Genomic DNA, 25949 nt, shown 5'->3' with positions numbered 1-25949 from the left:
CTGGGCGCTCGGAGATGAAGGCGCACTGGCGCTGAGTTGAGCGGCGAGCTTGCCGAGCGCGCGGCTCCGGGAAGCCCCCTTCTCCTCCTTGCTGGAAGCCGAGCGAGCCCCGCCGCCCACGGACTCCCGCGGCCGCCCCAGGGCTCCGGGAGGCAGGACCCGGAGGCAGCCCAGCCCTGCCGCCGCCCCGCACCCTCCACCCGCTGCGCGAGAGGGGACCCCGCTTTCCCCTTGCCGGATGCGTCCCTGGCGGAGCTGAGCCATGCGGCGGAGGCTCCCGCTCTGGTTCCGGAGCTTGCTGTGCCTCTGGCCGGTCCTGGTGGGACCCGCGGCAGGTAAGAGGCGCCGTCGAGCGCCTCGTACAATGATTTATGTATGAGGTTTAAGTGACTGAGACACACTCCTGGCTACGCAGCAATGTTATTTCTGACTTAGTATACTATGAAATCCCCCAAATCCTCCCCACTCCAGGGGAAGGATACTATGAAATCCCCCAAATCCTCCCCACTCCAGGGGTAGGATACTATGAAATCCCCCAAATCCTCCCCACTCCAGGGGAAGGATACTATGAAATCCACATTCCCTCCCCACTACAGGGGTAGGATACTATGAAATCCCCCAAATCCTCCCCACTCCAGGGGTAGGATACTATGAAATCCCCCAAATCCTCCCCACTCCAGGGGAAGGATACTATGAAAGCCACATTCCCTCCCCACTCCAGGGGTAGGATACTGCAAAATCCCCAATTCCTCCCCACTCCAGGGGAAGGATACTATGAAATCCCCAATTCCTCCCCACTCCAGGGGAGGAAATAAATATTCAAAAACATTATTGGTATCTATTTTTATTTTTGAAATTTACCGGTAGCTGCTGCATTTCCCACCCTAGGCTTATACTCGAGTCAATAACTTTTCCAGCTTTTTGGGGTAAAATTAGGTGCCTCGGCTTATATTCGGGTCGGCTTATACTCGAGTATATACGGTACTTAGATCCTCAGTTCAAGCCAGAAAGTAGCTTTCCCTTTAAAGGGAACAAAGGGCACCTTTAGTTGTTTTAAACATCTGCAATACTTTGCATCTGAAATGAATGGCTGTTTTGGAAAGGCCACAGGTACACATTCTACTCCTGTTGCATTTAAAAAAAAAGATATGATCTGCTGGTAGCCATGAGATTTTCATATGAGTTAGGTAAATTGTGACGCCTTACCCATACCAAAACATCTTGTCACACCATGATGATGTCAAATCTTTAGCTGAAAGATATATTTTCCCAGGATGATGTGACTTTGTGATTATCTCAGAGCACCTTTTTGGCTTCTGATGCCAAATGCTGCATTGCCCTGATTGTTTTTATCTGTGGCAAATAAGGATAAGCGAGTAGCGAGTTTTTCTAGAATTATGTAAAATCTGTTATTAATAAATTATCTGAGCCTGTTTTAATAAATATTTGTATAATTCTTTAGAAAGCGAGATCATTGTTTTTCAATAAGCTTAGTGGTATCTTGGAAGGAACCAAATCTCTTTATGTGTATCTTGGATTGTGAACTTAATGAGAAGTCATTTCCACAACTTACAGTAAACCTGTTTTCAGTAAAACTGTTTTGTCATTTAGGAAGATAATGAGGGGCAGCTCTTAGTTCTTGGAGCTACCAATCGCCCTCATGCACTAGATTCAGCCCTGCGCAGACCGGGACGTTTTGATAAAGAGATAGAAATTGGAGTTCCCAATTCTCAAGATCGACTAGACATCTTAAGGAAGCTTCTCAGTAAGACTCCTCACTCATTGTCAACAACAGATTTGGCTCAACTGGCAGACAGTGCCCATGGATATGTAGGAGCTGACCTAGCAGCACTGTGCAAGGAAGCAGGTAAGCTAAGTGTGCTTCCCACTGAACATCAGTGTTATTGAGATGACTTTAGCATTTAGATATTATTTACTTACAATAAATCATTATCTGTATATATGTACTAAGCAGTGGTGGGTTCCAGATCCTGTTCCAACTGGTACGGTTGGAACGGGCCCGTTGTCGTATACATGGACGCGTTTAGCGTGCGCATGCATCTTGCTGTCCAGCGACGCCTCCGCGATGCTACAGCCACTCGGCGGAGCATCGCTCAGGCGCTGTATGTGCCATGCGTGTGTGCAGAAGCGCTGAAGACTTTAAAGACAGGTAAGGAGCGCGGGCGGGGCCTCCAGAGCACCGTACCAGAACGGTACCCGGTGCTCCAGGCAGTTTCCCGTATGCCCATACCAGGGCGTACCGCCTGCAATCAACCACTTGTACTAAGGCATGGTATCTATTTATACTTGAGTGTAAGATTATTTAAATATGATTAATTAAAACATATATAACCACTGGAATCCTCTTAATATTTACATGAGAATTGATCTGTGCTAAGTAGAATGGAAAAGGATGCAGTGGCTCAGTGGCTAAGATGCTGAGTTTGTCGATCAGAAAGGTACGGCAGTTCGGCTGTTCGAATTCCTAGTGCTGCCTAATGGAATGAGCTCCTGTTTCTTGTCCCAGCTTCTACCAACCTAGCAGTTCAAAAGCATGTAAAAATGCAAGTAGAAAAATAGGAACCACCTTTAGTGGAAAGGTTACAGCGTTCTGGGTACCTTTGCTGTTTAGTCATGCTGGCCACATGACGTCTCACCTTTGGAGAGCATTTCGGTTTTGAAACGGAGATGAGCACTGCCCCCTGGAGTTGGGAATGACTAGCACATATGGGCGAGGGGAACCTTTACCTAAAACAATCAGGATAGTGAAGCAATTTGGATCAGAAGCCAAAAAGGTGCTCTGAGATGGTCACAAAGTCACATCATCCTGGGGAAATAGATATGACATCATGGTATGACAAGGTGTTTTGGTAAGGGTAGGGCGTTACAATTTACTTAATTCATATGAATTAAGATATGAATCATGGCTACCAGCAGGTTGTATCTTTTTTTTTTTAAAGGCAACAGTCATTCTTTGGCTTTTAGTCATGCTGGCCACATGACCATGAAGATGTTTTTGGACAGGGCTGGCTCTTTGGCTTTGAAACAGAGATGAGCACTGCCACCTAGAGTTGGGAATGACTAGCATGTATGTGTGAAAGGAACCTTTACCTTTACCTTTAAGTAGAATGGATGAATCCTGTTTACATGATTTGTGTCTACAGTTTAGCATTTTACTAACATGGCTCAATATAGCACGCTGTAGAGAAAAATCAATGTGGAAAACTTTATTTATGAGATCAGATTAACATAGGTTTTATAACAGAACAGAACAGAACATTATGTCAAGCACAAGTCTGTTCGTATATCATTTAGTGTGACTATGCTCAGGATTTAGCTTGTTCTCTATTGTATAAAAAGTGAACAAAACAATGTTTAAAATAGAAATGCATTAAATAATGTCATATAATAGCATACATTCGCTTTTTAAAAAATATACATGAAGATCAGTTAAACATTTGGATGTGAATTAAATAATTTGCTATTAAATACAATTTCTTCAGCTGACCTCTAGTGGTAAGAGGTAAGATTTCATGCAAATATGTTTAAAACTTCCTCGTGTAAAACTTAAAAGGAATCTCTGAAAACCCTACATTGAAGTTGAGTATTTTTAAAAAGTAGGAAAATTTGAGATGATTATAAGATCTGAAAACACATGGATGCTATACACTGCAAAATAGTAAATCATTAGTAAAACTGACACTAGGTAAATTTTTTAAGGATAGTTTTATGTAATATATTCTCACATGCATCATACTCCCAAGAAATAAAATCTGCACAACCTTGCATATAATTGTGCCTCTTGCCAATATATAGAAGAAGTGGACTGTTTTAAGTATAACATAGTACTTGCATATTTTGCCGCAGCGAAAAGTTAATACTTGCACAACTTTTGACAAAAAAATTACATTCTAATTGTTAGAATTTTCTAATGCATTGTTTCATTTTATTTCACATGATTTGCAGCTGTGAATAGTTTTAAAATCAAGAATAATAATCCAACTGACAACTGCACTGAAAATAAAGCAAACATATGTGATAGCCCTTGTTGGAGGAAACAACTTTTTATGTAATGGGTTTCATTTCTTTTAAATGAATTTAATATAGTTGTCTGCTCCCTGTGCCTTGGCACAATATCGTTAGGCCAATAGGCATGTTTCAGCAAATACTAAGCATTCAGAAAGCCTGACAATTCCACATTCCTCCTTCCAAGTTTACCCAGTTGAACTACAGATTGTGAAGGACCAAATTCTTATACTTGTATAAACAGGAACAATTTTATATTACTTTTGTAATTAATGTACAAACTTAAATAATATAATAAAGTTCCCTTTCCATCATAAGTAGTAAATGTAATGAGGTTTATCTAATAAACCTCATTACATTTCCAAATATATCTTCATGGAGTCAACACATATTATGTGTCTCCTAATTGGTGGGACTTGGGCAACAGTATGTTAGTTTTCAAGGTTGTCTCAAATAGAGATTCTTTAACTTGCAGAAAATAATGTGAGCATTCATGGTGTAAAATTGGGATTTGATTGAACATCTAGCATATTAGCTCAGTTGTGCTCAAATTGTTAAGTATTGTAGAATTAATGATGATAAGCTAGTCTATTCTTTTTTTACAGTACTAAAGCCATATATTGGAAATGGAGATCAATATTTAGGACCATTTTAATTGAAGATTGACACTTGGAATGAAAGAGGTGTATGTGATAAAAAGTATAAATGAAATGAATTGAAAGAAAATTATACACGTTGTATGTTTGTGGAATTTGAGAAAAGGGGAAGAAGATATGAAGTTGATATATACCTTATGAAGTAGAAAAATAAAATTATAAATTTACAAAGGAAAAAGTTGAACAGTATGCCTGAAGTTATGAATTGGTGTTACAGAAAATGTGCAATATTCTGAATTAATGTTACCTGCAGAGAAAAGATATGGTGTTATGTGGCATGAATTGTTGTGCGGGAATGAAAGGCAAGAGATCCAAGAATGAATCAGAATGGGAAGAAGGCGGGGCTTAGCAGTGAGAAGACGGAGTTTCAGGCCATTCCTGAAATTCCCCTATTCCGGAAGAAATGGACGGGTCGTTTACGACCCTAGCTGTCCCGGAGAGACAGTGAAGGTTTGGGGAGATCCAGTGACCTCCGAGACGCTTGCAGGTCTCGGGGGGGCTCGGATTTCAACCCCTTTTGCCATCCCTTTCTGGATTAGCTGTATGCTAACCGAAACTGCAGGCAGCCCCTAAGAATGGTAGAAGTGTTTTCAACTGGTAAGCTGATTTTATTACTTAAAGAGAGATGGTCCGCATTAAAATCTAAGCTAATTGAAACCAAAGAACAGAAGAATCTAGCGGCGAATTGGTTTTTTTTTTTTTTAATGGATTTATGTCTGGTGGTTACCCTATTTCTTAAATGTTTTGAATGCTGATTACGTGGATAAAGGAAAGTTTACCCTACTTCAACATTCCCTTCAGGCTCTCATTAAGTGGGCTGTAAACCAATTTACTATAATTTGGCTTCTTATAACTTGACACTTTTACTGCTTGGCTGTGTTGGTCTAAGATCAGATAAGACTGCATAGCTCTCAGCATGTCTTTACTTGCGAATATCTTCTGCGTCACATCATGGCGTCTGTACTTGCTTCAAGTGATTCATTTCAAAAGATTTTTTCCGCTTTTCAGAAGTTGTTTGATACGTATGAAAAATCTTCTGAAAAATCTGAAAAAAAATGGACTATCTATTGTTTTTAACATTAAAATATGAAAGAAAGAGTGAGAGCGTTGAATGTTTGAGTGCTCCTGAAACTCAAATGAAGAATGTCAGAAAGGAAGTCTCTCAACTTGCTGACACGTCAGGCGTCTGGTTTATTTCAGAGGCAGAAAGAGAAAGAGATACAACGTTTGAAAGAAGGGAAGCCATACAGAAAATTTATCTCAAAAGACAGATTGCAGGAGGAATGAGAAACATTAAAGAATCTATACTTTATGAAACATTATTTGCAGAATTTTCGATACCACCCTTGAAAATCAAAAACAAATTGAGTACGAGCCAAGGACAACATTATTACATCAGAGGCACCATTGTTCCCTCTAAGGTGCGCGCCTGCGCGGCCGCGCACATAGCTGCAATTCCCCGCGCAGTAGTTTCTAATTGCCGCGCAGAGGCACGTGGCAGGTATCTGGACACGAACTACAGAGCGATCGCAATCAAAACCTCCTCCAGCTAAACCTTTTCTACTGCAGTACATTGCCGCCCGACTTCAGGATTCTCTAATCAGTGTAGGTTGAAAAGAAAAACGGGAAAGGGATCTTAAAGATTTAAAACTCTGGAGCAAATGCTTCAGAGGCAACAACAGTTTTCACGGGGAATTAGAAGAGTCAGAGAGCCCTGCCTGGAGTTTTGCTCCCCCCCCCCTTTCAGACCTGCTGCAAGATCGGCTAATTTGCTATTGCCTGGGCTGGCTCTCCCCGGTTACATTTAGCAACAATGTAGCTCTTTTGAGCTCTTTTTCTCCCTCCTCAGCCCCGCCCGACTTCAGGATTCTCTAATCTGTGATTCTGTGTAGATCGAAAAGGAAGGAGGGAGGGGGATCTTAAAGATTTAAAACTCTGGAGCAAATGCTTCAGAGGCAACAACAGTTTTCATGGGGAATTAGAACAGTCAGACTCAAAGAGCCCTGCCTGGAGTTTTGCTCCCCCCCCCCCTTTCAGACCTGCTGCGAGATCGGCTAATTTGCTATTGCCTGGGCTGGCTCATTTAGCAACAATGTAGCTCTTTTGAGCTCTTTTTCTCCCTCCTCGATTCTCGGGGCTCCACCAATGGGGGAGCAAAGCCCAGCGCCAGGCTTTGGGCTAACACAGGGATCTGCAAAGTTGGCTGTTTTAAGACTGGTGGACTTCAACTCTCAAAATTCTGGAAGTTGAAGTCCACCACCAGTCTTAAAAGAGCCAGCTTTGCAGATCCCTTGGCTAACATGATTGATGCTCTCGGAGGCTCAGAGTTGGAAAGAGGCGAGAGAGCCCGGTCACATGAGTCATGACACACATCAGCTTTGTGACCACATTGCTGAGTAATAAAAATTCCAGTCCCACGTTGTAATGAAGGAATACCTATATTTGATAACTCATTGGGATTTTCAAAGTCATTGAGAATATTTTTGCTTTTAATCTAATTAAACTTCCTATCTGTCAGTTTAAAATAGTGACTTCCATAGAGCAAACTAAAATCACTACTTTATAAACAAAAGGAAGGTGTTTTTTTCTCTTATTTGGTTATGGTAGAGCCATTTTAACAATCTATATTTGCAAGTAGTATGCAGTTTTGCAGTAGTAGTAGGTTACTGAAACCCTCTGTACAGAAAGGAGCAAATTCCCACAAATTTTTAAACAATCAACAAGCATTGTTGAACATGCAGGCAATAAATCCTTGAGTTTACAAATTAACGATGGAAGAAAACTCTTAGATGTGAATGAGACTTTAATTATGGTGATTTTAATAATTTTACTCATTTAAAATAGCAAATTGCATATAATACATTCACAGAAGCATACAGTGTATAGACAACTTTTGCAATTGAATGTTAACTCATTAAAATGAAGTATATCAAGTGAAATTCATTAAAATGAAGTATATCAAACATTTACTATTTTAATATTAGTGGTATTAAGTGCCATTTATATATTCATTTCAAAGCTCTTTTTTATTTAATCCAAAATGAATTTGAAAAGATAATTGTAATAATTGATAAACCCTAACCCTATAGGTACATCATCAGTCAGTGCTGATGTCAAAACGTAAAGCTGGAGTAAATGTTGTTACGAAGAAAAAGTGCAGCTGGAAGTTTAAACTAGAATGGTTGGAAGAGTTAGTAGAAACTGAACTGCCAACTTCGTCTAGAAAACAGTTAACAAAACTGGGTGATATCTTCACTTATCGTGAAAGTAGTGACAACATTGTTTGCCAAATATGCCAAGAAGCTTGTACAGGTGGCACATTCGCCACTGGAAAACGATGGAACGATTGGAAAATTGATTATTTGAAGCGTCATATCAATCAGAAGATTCACCTGGATTCGATCACTAAACTACGATGCCAGAAATCTGGAGGGCTGCCGAGGCTACTGACTGAAAGTGCAGAAGACAAAGCGAACAGAAAAGAAGTTTCACTGTGCAGAAATGCTAATGCTGATGAAATCAACTGCTGCTCTGTCGAATGTGAATTCTTTTAATTTTGGGGAAACTGAGATTGCAACTCTGGTTGGAAAATACCAGCATTTCTTTGACGATTTGGATGAAGTCAGCATCATATCAGCTGTACAATCACAATATCGTGACTTCAGATTTCTGGTGTCAGAGAAATTCAAGTCTGGATTAATGCACTCATTTGATGATGTAGTTCAGTTTGTACTAAGAGAGCAACAGTTTGGATTGCTGTCACAACTGCTGGACATCTGCGCAACATTCCAAGCATCAAGCGCCGATTGTGAGTGAGGTTTCAGCTTGATGAATGCCATCAAGACCAAAGCTCGCAATCGGCTGCAAACTGAGCACTTGGATATGCTGATGCGAATCCGATCTTACCAGACTTCAGTGGTGCAGATTGATCTTGACAAAGTGTACTCGGAATGGTTGTTAAAGAAAGACAGACGTGAGAAACTTTAAGATGAGATAGACTTTCAGTGAATAACAGTGTACATTACCGTAAACACTATACATAATTTTAATATTTTAATAATATAAGTGATACTGATATATAACACTTTTAATTAAACGTGTCTCTTGAATAAATATAACTTTGACTTTCAAATAACACTGATTTCGTTGTTGTCTTGGGTGACATCTGTGAAAAAAATTCAGGTGCTCAGGCATGAAAATGTGCCGCTCAAACACTATACTTTTCCGCTCACACTGAAAAAAAATTAGAGGGAACATTGAGAGGCACCCTAAGCAAAAAGGTGCGAAGATATTTCTCTTTGGACTTGCTTATAAAAATGTTTGGAGAACTTGTTTTAAGAATGGTAACAGGACCAAGGAAGTTTTGCTATTGGAGAGACATAGGCTGATAGATTGAAGAATACAATTGAAAATTAGCTAAATCTAATTACTCTTATTTGTAATAGATATAGCTGAATAATAATTGATATTGATAGTAATGTATATAATGTGGAGTTGATATGATAAATAATAATTGGATATGAGAAAGGAAGGTTAGAAATATTTTTGGATTATATATAAAGGTTATTAATCACAATAATTATCACCATTAAAATGCATCACGCATTGATGGATGATCTCTGGAGAGCCAGAGATGAAGGACATTCCTCCATCCTGGTCCTCCTTGACCTCTCAGCGGCTTTCGATACCATCGACCATGGTATCCTTCTGCGACGACTGTGGGAGTGGGAGGCACCGTGCTACGGTGGTTCTCCTCCTACCTCTCGGACAGGTCGCAGTCGGTGTTAGTGGGGGGGCAGAGATCGTCCCCTAGGCCCCTAAATTATGGGGTGCCTCAGGGCTCGGTCTTATCCCCCCTACTATTTAACATCTACATGAAACCGCTGGGAGAGATCATCCGCAGGCACGGGATTAGATACCATCAATATGCGGACGATACTCAATTGTATCTGTCCGCCCCGTGCCAACTCAATGAAGCGGTAGACGTGATGAGCCGGGGCCTTGAGGCCGTTATGGACTGGATGAGGGTTAACAAGCTTGTGCTCAACCCAGAAAAGACCGAGTGGCTGTTGTGTTTTCCTCCCAAAGATTTGGCTAATATTCCACCACTCAGGCTGGGGGGTCAAATTTTATACCCCTCAGAGAGGGTACGCAACTTGGGAGTCCTCCTGGATCCACAGCTGTCATTTGACCACCACTTAACGGCTGTGACCAGGGGGGCATTCGCCCAGGTTCGCCTGGTGCGCCAGTTGCGACCCTACCTGAATCGGGAGGCGCTCACAACAGTCACTCGGGCCCTTGTGACCTCTAGGCTGGAATACTGCAATGTGCTCTACATGGGGCTGCCCTTGAGGAGCATCCGGCGACTTCAGCTAGTGCAGAACGCAGCCGCGCGAGTGATTGCGGGTGCACCCCGATTCACCCGCATAACACCTATCCTCCGCGAGCTGCGCTGGCTACCTGTCGATCTCCGGATGCGCTTCAAGGTGCTATTAATCACCCATAAAGCCCTACATGGCGGTGGATCTGGATACTTGAGAGACCGCCTTCTGCCAATTACATCCCTGCGACCGATAAGATCCCATAGATTAGGCCTCCTCCGTATCCCATCGGCCAGCCAGTGTCGGCTGGCAACTACAAGGAGGAGGGCCTTCTCAGCAGTAGCCCCGACCCTTTGGAACGAGCTCCCCGTGGAGATTCGTACCCTCTCCACCGTCCAAGCCTTCCGCATAGCCTTGAAGAACTGGCTCGCCCGTCAGGCCTGGGGATAAGGATAGTTACCCCTCCCGAATGATGAATGTATGTTGCTTACTATTTTATTATATGTTTCTGTCTTAATGTCTGTATTCCCCCTTCCCGGTTTTGTGTGAGCCGCCCTGAGTCCCCTCAGGGAAAAGGGCGGCCTACAAATACTAATAAAATTCTAAAAAAAAATTCTAAAAATTCTAAAAAATAAAATAAAATATATACAGTGAAATGTTAATTAATATGGGGAAAATGTTATGATATATGATATAACTACATAAAGAAGGGAGAATGATAATAAATTATACTGCATGGAAGATGGACTTTTTGGTATTAAATACTATGGATGTTCAGCTAAAATAGGATATGAGGATTTGATGTTAATAGAGGATTTTACAAACAAGTAAATGAAATGTCAGCAGGTGTTATGGATTAATTCTTTGGCATAGTTAAGGATGAAGGATGTTTAAATAACTGTAGTCAATTAAAAGTGGAGGTATAATGATGTTAATATAGTAAACATTTGAGTTAAGATATTTGAATTAATATGAATTAATGGAAGAGATGCACCAAAATATGTTGTAACCAGCTGATATACTTTTTTATATATATATATAATATATACCTGTGTTCTTTTTTTCTTTTTTTGTTTTGTTTTTGTTTTTGTCTCTGTTTTTGTTTTTTGTTCGGTTTTTTCTTCCCTGCCTTGTCTTTTGTTCTTTTTGTCTTTTCTTTTTTTTTTTGACCTTCCCCCCCCCCACTAACGTGGGCATGTATTGTTTAAGATTATTATTTTCATTAATATCTTTAAATAATAATTACAGTCAAATGAAAATGGATATATGATGATGGTGATGTGTATGAATATTTGAGTTAAAATGCTCGAGTTAACATGAGTCATGTTTGTAGACTGTGGAGGAGATGCACAAAAGTTTATTTGTGATTGACAGACACACTTTCTATAGCATGTAAAGAAAGATGTTGTACTTGTTTTAAATCAAAAATTAAAAAATCTTTTTAATAAAAAAAAAGAATGAATCAGAATGGTAACTATTTGGCATGAATTTGTTTAGAAAAATATCTTCTTGTTTCAAGAAGTGATTTAAGCATATGCCTGTTCATGCATACATATGAGAAAATAATGAGTCAAAGAGCACAGTTGAGTTGATTGTTTATGGTAAAGATGAGATAATTAATGAAAGAAGTAAAGGTGATGAGAGGTTCCACCTACTGAGATAGGACCTTATTTGGTGTTGATCATCAGAAAAAAATGGATGTGAAAGAAAAAGAAACAAATGAAAGAAACAAATGAGACTGACTTCATAAAGAGAGGTACTAGCTCTATATGAACAAATATATTAGAAGATTAGGTAATCTCCAAACAGAATGAATGCAGTGAAATGAAAAAAATTACATTAGAGAATGCCAAAAAAGTTTGTGGAGTTACCTTGATGAAAAATTTGAAAAAAGTGCTTGGTTAAATAACAATATGAAGGAAACTGAGAATGAGAAAAAACATCACATAGAATGATACAAAAAAAAGGGAAAAACCGTGTTGTACAGTGCATGTATAGAGAAAAATAAAGTTGAAAACTATCCAGTCAAAAAGAGCCTGGTTGGTTAAAAAAGCAGGGAAGTGGAGAGAAATTATGATCAAAATATTTACAATTTGGACAGAGTCTAATGCAGGAAAGAATGCTTATTGAAAGTATCAGAAATCACTGTATGAGAGTCTGCTTTTCTTCATTTTGTTATATGGAAGCAAAAGTAGAGTATGTCACAAAATGAATTCAAGGGAAAGAAGTGTCTATCGTATAACAAAAAAGGAATGGGGTCTAGATCCATGATGGCGAACCTATGGCACGCTTGCTAGAGGTGGCAAGCAGAGCCCTCTCTGTGGGCATGCGCGCCATTGCCAGCTGCTCTTCTGGTTTACAGCACATGCATGCACGCCGGCCAGCTGGTCTTTGCATGCGCCAGAGTGCTGGAAACCCAAAGACTAGCTGGCTGGTGGACATTGCGTGCATGCACACCAGCCAACTTGTTTTTGAGTTTCTGGTACTCCAGCACGTGCACATGTGTTCCGGTTTGGGCACTTGGTGCTGAAAAGGTTCGCTATCACTGGTCTAGATAATTGGCTAATAAAGGAAATACTGAATACAGAAATAAGTGAACAGTACAAAATAATACCTTGATTTAGAATTGATTTGATAGTGAGGACAGGATATACATTTAATAATTATTATTACTACTTTTTTTCTGTAATTAGTTAATTCTATAATTCTATAATTTTTGCTGGCAGAGACACCCCAGGCTAGTCCTTCACTGTTTCCAGGGGGCCCTGTGGGCCAGATTTAAGCACCTGTAAATATAATAAAATTCAATTATCTCATAAAATTGTGAGGGATAGAGTAACTGATTAACCTGGTGAAAAACCACAAATTAAAAACTAGGTGTCAGCTTTTCTTCATTCAATAATCAGGAAAGAAAACCACAGGACTCCATTTGTTGAAATCAAGTGTACTTTTACTAATTATAAATGAATAGATGCGAAGCTAAGCTAAATCTGGTTAATTATGCGCGAAAGCGAATAATATATTGTATAATTCATTCCCCTCCCCTTGGCATCCCATGCACAGTCCAATCATAATTCTCCCAAATGTCAGGTGTGAGATAACTTCGAAAGGCATCACTAGGATGGAATGCTGGACCGTTGGCCTTGGCGGGAAACCCTCCTCCTCCACATGCGCAGTAAGGTGGTCAGCTCAAAGTCTAGAAACTTCCTCCAGCACAACAATGATTCCCCTCCCAAATACCATGCCCCCCCTCCCCGTTTCAATGGCAGCTGAAGCAGTAGCAAAGTGGAGGCAAAGCGGAGGCTGACACTAGGTTTCTCTTACTTGGTGCATTCCAGATGTTTGGGTAGAAGACTCATAGAGAATGTAACTATTGCAGTAATGTATTCTTTATAAATTTGACTCACATAACCACTCAAAATCAGTTTTAACTAGCTTTGATTCATTGTAGCAGACACCAATTGTACAAAAAGGAAATATATAAGTAAAGACAAATTAAAGTTCATGAATGAAAATCACTGGGTGGGGATGTAGTATAATTAAACATATATTTTCCTCTTTAGCAAGCTAAACAGGAAATCAGCATTAAGGACACATTTACAATGGATTTAGCTCCCTGTTGCTCTTATGATTCAAAATCACCAATTTAAAATAGGCACAATGAGGTTCAAAAGGAGTTTTAAAAAATTGGAAACTGCTGTATGCTGGTTGACATGCTGCAAAGTGTCTTCTCTTATGCATGTTCTTTGCAGGTCTACAAATATAATTGTTAAATCCCGATTCTGTGATTGCAAGAAAGGAAAAAATAAAGCAGTTAAATAACAGTAAGTTTAAAAATTGCAATATTGTGATAATATTGTCCTCTCAGCTTTATCACTGGGTCTCTCAGAGAGAACAGTCAAGCTAGTGACCCAAGGCCCCTAAATTTGTACCTTCTATTATTGCATCTGTAACTGAGAAGAAAACTATGTGCAAAGCTACTTCTACATGAGGAAGGAAAGAATAAGATAAGAACTTGCAATACAATGTGTTCTGCGTAGTCGTATGTATGGGAATATTAGATTATACAAATACAAATACAATAGCAGAGTTGGACGGGATCTTGGAGGTCTAGTCCAACCCCCTGCCTAGGCTGGAAACCCTATACTATTTCAGACAAATGGCTATCCAGCATCTTCTTAAAGACTTCCAGTGTTGGAACATTCGCAACTTCTGGAGGCAAGCTGTTCCATTGATTAATTGTTCTAACTGTCAGGAAATTTCTCCTCAGTTCTAAGTTGCTTCTCTCCTTGATTAGTTTCCACCCATTGCTTCTTGTTCTACCCTCAGGTGCTTTGAAGAATAGTTTGACTCCTTCTTCTTTGTGGCAACCCCTGAGATATTGTAACACTGCTATCATGTCCTTCTTTTCATTAAACTAGACCTATCCAGTTCCTGCAACCGTTCCTCATGTTTTAGTCTCCAGTCCCCTAATCCTCTTTGTTGCTCTTCTCTGCACTCTTTCTAGAGTCTCCACATCTTTTTTACATCGTGAAGGTGACCAAAACTGAATGCAGTATTCCAAATGTGGCCTTACCAAGGCCTTATAAAGTGGTATTAACACTTCACATGATCTTGATTCTATCCCTCTGTTTATAGCCTAGAACTGTGTTGGCTTTTTTGGCAGCTGCTGCACATTGCTGGCTCATATTTAAATGGTTGTCCTCTAGGATTCCAAGATCCCTCTTACAGTTATTACTATTGAGCAAGGTACCACCTATACTGTACCGGTGCATACATAGAGATGAGAACAGGAGATAGAATAGCTTTGTTTGATAGTTACCCTCCCAAACGCAGTTGAATTGGGATAGGTCTGTCTGGATCAGTGGGATCTGAAAATAGTCTCTTTATTCTTCCTAAGTGATGGGCAATCCCTACATAAGACCATGTTCCACTTACAGGATTTCTTTTTGACACTCAAGCTTAAATTTTGATCCCACCTCTGCATTAGCTAAAACATAGTACAGGTAGTCCTCAATATATGACCACAATTGAGCTCCAAGGTTTTGCTGCTAAGTGAAACATTTGTTAAGTGAATTCCCCCTCTCCCCCATTTACAACCTTTTGTACCACAGTTGTCACTGCAGTTATTAAGTTAGTGACGTGGCTGTGAAGTGAATCTGGCTTCCCCATTGAATTTGCTGGTAAGAAAGTCATAAAAAGTGACCACGTGAACTGAGGCCACTGCAACCATCATAAATATGAGTCAGTTGCCAAGCATCTGAGTTTTGATCACATGACTGTGGAGATGCTGCAGCTGTCATAAGTGTGAAAAACAGTCATAAGTCACTTTTTCCAGTGCCGTTTTAACTTTGAGCAGTCACTAAATGAACTGTTGTAAGTTGAGGACACGCTGTAAGCATTTAAAACAATGCTACAAATTTAATAGTATTCAAACTAATAACTATACTTTGAATACTAGCTAAGAATAACATACCGTATTTTTGGAGTATAAGACGCACCTTTTTCCCTCAAAAAAGAGGGTGAAAATCTGGGTATGTCTTATACACTGAATACAGCATTTTTGGCCTACCGACACCCCCCCCCCCCACTTTGCAAAAACGGATGTGTAGAGGGTTTGAGATGTTTGCAAAGTGCTCCTGAGGGCTGGGAAGGGCAAAAAGAGAGAGCAAAAGGTTGTTTTTGCTCCTCCCCCCAGCCCTCAGGAACCCTCTACAAGTCTCCCAAAGCTCTGCATGCCTTTTTTTGTATATGTGCAAAAAACAAGGTGTGCAGAGGGTTTGGGAGGCCTGCAGAGTGCAAAACCTTTTTTTTAAAAACTTTACCTCTTCAAAATCATGGTCCGTACTTTGGTGATTCATAAATATTTTACAATTCTTTGCTTTTATTAGATTTTGGAAAAGTTAACCACAGTAGTTAATGGTAAGGGAACATGATTATCTACTAACGAGTTGGTAAAAAGTGCCACCTGATATATAGGCATGTTCTTCAAGCTGTCTCTTAGTACACAAGTAAAAGCTGGGTCTTCTCCAGAATGTACTCTGGCAAACTATTTTTTAAACTTCCTTTGTGTTGGACACATGCCTGTTATTTTTGGAATGCAGCTTTAATCAAAGGGTGAGGTCATTTTTCAGGATTTGCTCTATCTTACAGCTAGAACACAGTTCTCACATATACAAACACATTACCAAGTTCTTCCTCCTCCTAATTTAATGAAAAGGAAGATATATTTCTGTGTTTAGTAAAGTAGTGACTAGATTCATTCCTGGAAATAACATAACCACTGATTAAGGTCAAGGTCAGCGGGGACAGCAGAAATAAATGATGCTAACAAGAGGAAACAGGAAGGATTAAGGTTTTGGCTTCAATCTGTCTTTTATTACTGGGTTTTTTTTTGTTTTTTGTAAAACATTGCTTCATTTAAATGCTGAACCACATAATAGTTTGGACAAATGTGTACTTTAAATAATTTAGTTATTGTTTTGAACAGTTCTAACCATCTCAGTTTTTTAACTGCTTTATTGCCTACATAGTTTTCCCAGTTGCAATGTATGGCTGTGAAAGTTGGACCACAAGAAAGGCTGAGCGCCAAAGAATTGAGGCCTTTGAACTCTGGTGCTGGAGAAGACTCCTGCAAGTTCCTTGGACTGCAAGGCGATCAAACCGGTCAGTCCTAGAGGAGATCAACCCTGACTGCATTTTAGAAGGCCAGATCCTGAAGATGAAACTCAAATACCTTGGCCACCTAATGAGAAGGAATGACTCACTGGAGAAGAGCCTAATGCTAGGAAAGATTGAGGGTAAAAGAAGAAGAGGACGACAGAGAATGAGGTGGCTGGATGGAGTCACCAAAGCAGTCAGTGTGAGTTTAAATGGACTCCAGAGGATGGTAGAGGACAGGAAGGTCTGGAGGAACATTGTCCATGGAGTCGCGATGGATTGGACACAACTTCGCAACTAACAACAACATTGCCCACATGGAGAATAGTAGGGCTGAACTTTAATTGCATAGAAAGATGCAGCTTTTTCCACCTTTCTCAAATACTGCACTTCTTGTTGAGGACCCAGACTGTGGAGGCGATATGCTGACTCTGTAAAACCGCTTAGAGAGGGCTGAAAGCCCTATGAAGCGGTATATAAGTCTAACTGCTATTGCTATTGCTATGTTGTAAAACTAAGCTGATTGAGGAATCCCCAAAACAAGATGGAGTAAAGATCTACTACACCCTCTTTTCTCATCCTAGAATAACCTTGCAATATAGCAGAGTACCCCAGATTTTAAGGAAGGAGTAGGTACAGGTGGCCCAGAGGAGTGGGGAAGAAAGATCTAATTAGACATGCTAAGTTTGGATGCAGCTTGGAAACAAGGGGAAGGCATGCTCTATATTGCTCGGACAATTACTGAATGGTCCTGTTTCTTTATTTTTTTTAATTGGCTGAGAGAAAACTGATTTATAAAAAAACAGACATATTGTATACTAGCAAATAAGATATTACGTGTTCCTTTTTACATATCAGATTTCATCAATAACTACTTTTTGGATTAGAAATTGTTAAAGATATGTTTTCTTTGAACAATGCATGAAATAAGTGGGGTTTTCCCCCATTGAATATAACACTAATCATTTTAAATTGGTAACTTTGACATATTTTAATATGCTACTTTTATCACAAAAATATTGTGCAACCCTGATGACCACCAGGTCTCTAGTACTTGCAGATTATGATATAATAACTTAGTGTGAGATGACACATTATTTTATTTGGGAGTTCTAGAACCTTTTTCTTCATTGTCCAAAGCTGTTTCCTAAAGATTAATTTGGCGGGTTAGTCCAAATAATTTGGTGAATTGCATAAGTCTAAAGAAGATAGAGAATTGTCATCTCCCCCCCTTTTTTTGGATGCCCTTTCCCCCCCCTCCAATTAGGCTTATGGAAGAAGATGGATAACCGTGATCAGAAATCTAAAACCTTTTCTTATGAAATGCTTGAAAATAGTCTCAAGGATGTTTATTTAGAATGATGGTATACTTTTTGTAAATAATTACTAGTTTAAGCCACAAGCTAGTCATTGTTTACAAGTGTACTTTCAGTGTACCAACGAGCCTCAACATAGTCTGTACTTAAAGTTAGAGATTTTGTGACATTTCTAGCGTAATTCTAATGTATGACAACTTTAGTTATCTTAAAAAGGGGGAGTAGTGGTGGAAGAAGCTGGGTCATGGAAGATGCAGTTCAATAGTATCTGGAGTATAGTAGGTTGACTATCGGTACTATAAATGCTAAAGCATTCATTTGTTTATGCTTGATGAATCCTGATTAAGAGAAATCTCTTACTTTCTCATATTTTTCATTTACTACATTCAATTCAATCTTTATTACTGTCACAGATCAGTATATCATTTACAACTTATGTATTGTTGAATATCTGTGATATGTAATAAGAAATCCATACATTATTTTGCATTTTGTGTCCTTTATACAGGAATGCATGCTTTGCGGAGAATACTTCATAAGAAAGAGACTCTCCTGGATGATGACGTGTCTGTATCTGTAATTATTAATCACAGTGATTTCCTGCAGGCAATGAATGATGTCAGGCCCAGTGCCATGAGAGAGGTGACAATTGATGTACCCAAAGTAAGATTTCTCTATTCAATATTTTAAGATGTTTATTTGGAGGTTGGAGAATAAGAAAAAGAGTCATGCTTAAAGGCAGTCATCTGATCACAGAAGTAGATAAAGCGGTCTTTAAGTCTTTCCTCTCCATCTATCTATCTTGGGAATATATTGGAACTGTAACTCCTTTAATTCCTAATTATGCTGTCTGGATATTCTAGAATGTTGTCGTTCCAACATAGCTGGAGATCAAGATGGCTTGCCTAGGAAAACATCTATCATGATGAAAAATAGTGAGGGGCCCAAGTGACAAATCAGTATTAATCTTGTATATTTTCCAACATCACAAGGATGGAAATATAGCACATTGTTGTACATTGATATCATTCTCTATTTTTCTGGAATGTGCAGGGACAGACTATTTTAAGACAGGCATATGGGTAGAATAGAAAAATATCCACACATGGACAGAAAAACTATTGCTTCGGCAAAGTATTTCAATACATGATGAATGAATTTCAGGAACATAGGTTAGTTAAAGAAAAATCTTTATAGTAGATAATAATGTAGCCATGCAAATGATTGACCATTGTCAACGAGAGAGTGCAAATGACTGTTATACTTGTAGTAGTTTATATTTATGGTGTTTTTTTTCTTGTGCATTTCCCATGAATTAACAGCTTCTTGTTGCAACGTTTGATGACCCCGAACTGAGTAGTTGTATTTATATAACTGCCTTCTTTAGCCTAAAAATGGTCTACACATTTATAGGACAATAAACTTGAGAAAGATCTTCTAAAGGGATACTACATCAGTATTACCAGAAATAAAGATTGATTACTGCATCCTATTGGCACTGATTGTGGTGTGGGTGTTCAATAAAAAGTGATCCAAAAAACAGTGTTAAAATAGATCTAATTAAATACTAAACTCCTGGTAGCTGTTTAATAATGTAGTATTTATGCTGCTGAGCATGGGAGCTACCAAAAATCAATGAATGAATTAATTAAAGTGACTTGCTTTATAGATATCCTGGTCAGACATAGGAGGGCTGGAAGATGTTAAACTGAAATTGAAGCAAGCTGTTGAATGGCCACTGAAGCATCCTGACTCTTTCATTCGAATGGGCATTCAGCCCCCAAAAGGAGTACTCCTATATGGGCCACCAGGATGTTCTAAAACCATGATTGCCAAGGCCTTGGCTCATGAAAGTGGTGTAAACTTCTTGGCCGTAAAGGTTAGTAATCACTGTGTTCTTAAACATGATGTTATCAAATACCATAAAAACACTTCTCTAGTATTCCTCAATTATCAGCCTGTCAGATATGTTGAATGTATAATGGGCAAGTCTAAGGAAGGATAGTATATTTAGAAGAAAAAAGGAAGTTATGCTACTTGCTTAGCTAAATTTCTGGCTTATTGATAGCTATAATGTATAATAGTGCAATAATTGAAAACACCTCAAGAAAGTGCCAGAGTAATTTGGTGCCAAAATGATTGAATTTTCATGGCATGATTTGTTTTACAAATAAAAAGTTGGAATAAGAATGGAAAGACTGGGAGTCAATTCCAAGTTTTACTCCTAAATTCACCATGTTTCATAAAAATGGTTTGAGATAACATCCTTCAGGGATACTTTGTTTTTTTATTAAATGATTTGGAATTTGAAGCTATGAATCAAAATTATGTCAGCTTTGTTTCTCTCAGTTACATCATCAAATCACCAGATGGTTTCCTGTACGTTAATATGTTGTTGCTATTTTTATTTTCTTCCTAGCATTTTCACACATTTATCATTTTCAGATAAACCAAATATTAATCCATTGGTTGCAATTGACTGAGCAGCTTGTCACCAAAGCCTTGTGGGCTGAAAGAGTGACTGGACTGGCCCAAAGACACCCAACTGGATTCCATGCCTAAGACTTGAACTCACAGTCTTCTGGTTTCTAGCCTGGTGCTTTAACCAATAGATCAAACTGATTCTCATTTTATATTTAAAATATTATATGGGGCAAAAATCTTTCCACTAATGTCTTCAAAATTAGAATCAAACCATAATCTAAAATCAAAAGCTGAATTGCCAATGTTTCTTTTAGAAGGTATCAGTACATTTATTTATTTTATATATGTTTATTATAAGAAAAAAGTAGCTTAGCTCAGAATATAAGTTTTAAAAAAATGAGATTAAATGAAATGAGTATGTTTTGTGCTAATTCTAGCCATTAGTTTTTGTAAATGAAAACAATTTTGGTTATTTATTAATTTATTTCAATACTTTGTATGATGCTTCTACACTATATTGCCAAAAGTATTTGCTCCCAACAGAGTCTGATTATGTGAATGGGTGAGCGAATACTTTTGGCAATATAGTGTATATCAAATATGGGGCTCTAGGGCAGAGGTCCCCAAACCATAGGCTGCGGACCAGCAATGGCCCACAATCTGTTGGGAACCGGTCCACGCAAGTGAGTGAAGTTTCATCTGCACGTATGGGATCTAGATAGTGCGTGGAGTCCCCCTCCCCTCCCTGGAACTGATCCCCAGTGCACAAAAGTTTTAGGCCACTGCTGTAAGGGGGTAAGGGATGCATATGCACACACACACAAAAAGAAGCTGAAATTTTCTACTGTGATTCTCTCCCTCCACTAAAGGATTCCAGTTCTACTGTATAGTTCCCTTGAAATTTTGCTGAATGGAAAAGAATTTGGCATTTTAGGTGCAGTGAGCAGTAAAGGAAAAAGCCACAGAAAATAGTTACATTAGTGGGTTTTTTTTGACATTTTCTACAGGAATGCTTCTTCCAAAGAGAGTTGATTGTATCATGTATATTTTAAAAAACCTTTTGCAATAATGCTGCTTCGTGTGTCAGCTGTGTGGTTAGCTTTTCTTTTTCCAATTAGTAGTACTTTCAAAGTATATTCTGTTGGCAGATTATTGACTTCACTTTGGCTTTGCTAACTTCCTGTATCCTTCTTCAGATACTTTGTGGTTTATTGCACTTGACATGGGCTTAAGTTAGGGTTGTCATCTGGATCAATTACAACAAAATGCTTTCCAGTTTAAATTTGCCATTTCTTTGTCTTTATTTCTTGGCTGCAGCAGTTAAAATAGATTAATGGTTTTGGGAAGACTTGCCTCTTGACTTTATGAGTAATTATCATTACATTTCTGGAGAAGATTGGTTAAATCTAAATCCAATAAACCTAATGTTCTGAAAAGGTCTTTGGACTGTTCCTCATTAATTGTTCTTTATTAAATAAATAACATGAAATTCATGAGATAAAATCTTTTTTTAAAAAAGGCTCTCATAATTAACTTTATATAGTCCTAGAGAGCATTTAGGTCAATAAATATAACTCTTTGCTGAGTACAGAAATTCAAATTAAAGTACAGATTAACAGCAGTAATTGGGATCAGAATTTCTTTTGATAAGCAATGCAGTCATATAGTGCAAAATCATGTGACCGCATCACTTAGTGGCAACATTTCTGACAATCCCTGTTGTTGTTAAGGAAGAATTGTGTGTTGTTATGAGAAGATTTCCTTGTGATTTCCTGCCAGCTTCCAACAAGCAAAGTCAATGGAGAATCTAGCAGATACTTTTGAATTCTGGATAGCTTCCAAGCAGGCCAGCCAGAAGTTATGTCTTACTATGACCTGGCAACAATAACAGCAACTAAGGGATAGTGCACAAGCAACTTACTATAGTATGAGCATTGCCGGGCCAAGAATGGCTTCTCCTAGGTATGGGAAGCCATGCAAGCTGCCCTGTACCCTGTAATCCCTACTGATGAGGCAAATCCAGCTGCTGACTACATGATTCTTTCTTCCTGGTGATTGGACTACTACTGTTGCCTGCCAGCTGCCTGCAATAGGACAGTTCAAATCTCACCAGGCTCAAGGTTGACTCAACCTTCTATCCTTTCGAGGTGGGTAAAATGAGGACCCAAATTGTTGGGGGCAATATGCTGACTCTGTAAACTGCTTAGAGAGAACTGTAAAGCACCGTGAAACGGTATATAAGTCTTAAGTTCTATTGCTATTGCTACTTCTGAGGCATTGCATTTAATTCCTGAGGCCTCAAAACAAAGACCTTGTGTGCCGTTAGAAAGGCTATACGCAGTCTGGGAAAGAAAGTATCATGAGGCCAGCAGCTGCCTTGTGAAGGGCCTGGCAGGATGCACCTAATCAGCAGTGGGATAATGGCAAAGGTCAGTTGGGAATGGTAGGAGGTGGCGGAGTACAGGGCACCTAAAAGGGCAGAGATGGGTGTGAGATAGGTTGGTGTGAGGAAGTTGAAATGCACCCTCTGGTCATAAATGTGGGTGGGTTGCCAAATGCTTGAATTTTGATCATGCGACCTCAAAAGTGCTGCAGTGGCTGTAACTTCAATGACCAGACATAAGTACCAGCACATTGTAACTTCAAAGTTGCTAAATGAACGGTCCTTAAGTGAGGACTATCTACATCCATAATTGATCCTCTGTCAATCATTTAGGAATTTTAATAGTGCTATTACATTGTCCTTGAATAAATTTTCTTAAGGTTATGTATACCCAGTTCCCTTTATCTTTTCTTACGAAACTTTCTATTTTGTCTGGATCTTTCTTAAAATGTGGAACCACCTGTACTGTATTTCTTGAAGTAAGTATGACCAAAGCAGATACTGAATACAATAACATAAATGCTAATAGAAGTATCATTTCCCATGATTTGGAAACTTTATTTCTATTGATGTGGCCTAAAATACAATTTCCCTTTTTAGGAGCCAGGTTGTACTGCTGATTCAATCCAGACTAATTACTGTAGGTTGGTTGATCAGGGAATAGCATGCGCCTTCCAACATTTTTCAAGTATTGTCTTCAAGCTGTTTTTTTAACATTCAAAATAAAGTATGATGTAAAGGAAACATCCTTGAAAGTTGTTTGATTTTTTTCCCCATGCAGGGACCTGAATTGTTGAACAAATATGTTGGGGAATCTGAACGTGCAGTCAGAGAGGTTAAGTATAATAAACTTAATAGTACAACAATTCATATTTACTTATAGAAGGGGTAACTATGGCTTGCATGATAAGAGAGAAAAGTATGCCTACTTTACAAGCAAACACACACACAGACAGACAGACAGACAGACACACACACACACACACACACACCGGACCTAGGCTTCCCCAAAAACACGAGGCTGGTCCCGACAAAAAACCCTTTTATTTGGCGAATGTGAATTCCTCTCATTCACATTCAGCAAGGCCTGGGAAACAGTCTTTCAGTGGAATATTTATGACCACAGACCTTATCTATCTTGGAAAGCTGCCATGTAAATATTTTCCAAATGAGGTGTTGTGCATGGAAAGACTGGGTGCAGAGTCTCTGAGATTCATGGACAGATCTTCACACTCCTGAAATGAATCTAATGAACAAATGAATGAATTGTTTCCTGGAAAAGCCCACTTCCCTTTCGCTCCTTTTTATTTTTTATGGGAGGGGCCAATCACCTTCCACCTGTGACTTTACTCCCAAGTCTACTCTGATTTCTGAGTTGTTCTTTTCTTCTGGCAGCTCTGCATATGCACACATTGGGAACAGGCTGTAGCTGTTCCTCTGCCTCACTGCTGTGTGGCACAGCCTTGCCCCCCCTTCTCCCTCTCCCTCTCCCCCTCCCTCTCCCTCCCTCCCCTCCCCCCCTCTCTCCCTCTCCCTCCCCTCAAACAGATACAGAACAATATTACCTGTCCAAACTATTGCTGATCCTGGACATTTTAATTATTCAAAGTGATCCAGGCTGTCAAGAAATTTTATAGGTAAAATGTTGATACCTTGCAATCAAGTGCTTTTATCACTGCAACTCTGACAGATTTATGTACTGATATGGGAATGCTACCTGGTAAGACTTTATTGGATGGATGAATTATCATTGGATGGATCTGTTAAGCCTCTGTAAGAACATAGTATACTTTTCAACAATTTAAAAGTTTTTTTTTGTCATCTTAGTGCATGTTTTCTCCCCCTTAGATATTTAGAAAAGCCAGAGCTGTTTCACCATCCATATTATTTTTTGATGAACTAGATGCCTTGGCTGTAGAACGGGGGAGGTAAGAGAAATTATTTATAAAAAGCATATTTTATGGTTATATGAGAGTCCCAGTTCCATGTCCTATAGCTTTCTCTGTTTTTTATTTCTGTATGAAAGCAGTATAATTTATGAATAAGAAAAAGGTTTTTTTAAATCTGCTCTTGAAAGTAATAGATTGATTGGAGTAACAGTAACTTGAAAAAGATATTTATCTTTTCCAATAAACATCTTAGCACTTTTTTCCTCCTTTTAAAAACAGCCACAAGGCAGCTTCTAATTTTATTGTAGCAAGGATTTTTGGTGAGAACCGTATTAAATGTTTTGTCTCATTCTGTTTAGTTATAAAAATTGCTACATGGAGTTGGTTGTTTCATTACATTAAGATAAATATATTCATTCTACATCTTTTCCTTCTGTTTGCTATGAGATACCAAGCCAATTTCTGTCAGTACGGTACTTATACTGCACCTTGCCTTGAATTATGCACCTTGCCTTGAATTATGATAATTAGCCATGGTAGGAAAGTCCTATAGTGAATTTTTGTTTAACTGGATTATTGTGATTTGAATCTATATAGTTATTTATTGTGTGCTTGAACAAAGCAAAAATTGGACACAATGAAAGCTAAATTATCAGATTTGAAACTTATATTAAGTGAATCACAAGATTTAAAGCTCAACAGTATAATAAAAAAATTAAAAAGTATATTAATTGTTATCTGCATTTAAAATGTTCAGTTCTGTCTCAATGTTCTTGACCTATTATCTAATGTAGACTTAAAATGGAGAAAAAAATGAAAACTTTTACTAGCTGATGTAAAAACTGACATATGACTTTGTGAAGTCATATTCCATTAAAGACATCTGTAATTTGTGTTGTGGGGGGACATAGAAAAGAGCAGGGCAGGATATAAACATTTTATTGTTAAATTGGAACCATATGGGTGGTAAAATGCATAATGTGCTTCTCATAACATTCATCTGAAATTGAATGGTGTAGGAAACCAGATGAGGCACTAATTGGAAATGGACTGTTTTTACAGATTGATTTTCCACAGTAGGAATTTGCAAATGTATTAAAGATAGTAATGAATTGCAATCTCCGTAGATCCACTTTCCTTTTCTATAACCAGATTTAGACTTTCAAGAAAACACCTGTTAACATTGTCGCACTATTCTCAGTCATTTTGCTCTACCAGACACATTAAACAATCTGTAGATTTTTATCCAGTGATACCTGATTTAAACTCTTGTT

At 38.7% G+C, this 25949-nt stretch overlaps 1 protein-coding gene across 5 annotated transcripts in view; it reads left to right on the top strand.

Moving 5' to 3' along the window:
• AFG2A (AAA ATPase AFG2A) overlaps nucleotides 1-25949 on the top strand; it is a 138967-nt gene that overhangs the window by 10809 nt on the left and 102209 nt on the right. For all 5 annotated transcript variants that reach the window (XR_001313175.2, XM_014059792.2, XM_014059793.2 and 2 more), the window contains exons 9-13: nucleotides 1612-1867; nucleotides 18488-18642; nucleotides 19649-19858; nucleotides 23568-23621; nucleotides 24635-24714. Coding sequence is in view for 4 of the 5 variants with exons in the window: in XM_014059792.2 (XP_013915267.2) it covers nucleotides 1612-1867; nucleotides 18488-18642; nucleotides 19649-19858; nucleotides 23568-23621; nucleotides 24635-24714 (755 nt within the window). In the remaining variant the exon portion in view is untranslated. The remainder of the gene's footprint in view (nucleotides 1-1611; nucleotides 1868-18487; nucleotides 18643-19648; nucleotides 19859-23567; nucleotides 23622-24634; nucleotides 24715-25949) is intronic.

The sequence above is a fragment of the Thamnophis sirtalis genome, unplaced genomic scaffold, assembly GCF_051295495.1.
Source record: "Thamnophis sirtalis isolate CommonGarterSnake01/CBP01778 unplaced genomic scaffold, rThaSir2_p1.2 scaffold_10, whole genome shotgun sequence".
NCBI lineage: Eukaryota > Metazoa > Chordata > Lepidosauria > Squamata > Natricidae > Thamnophis > Thamnophis sirtalis.
Note: the sequence above shows the minus strand (reverse complement) of the source record. Positions and strands in the feature narration are given on the sequence as shown.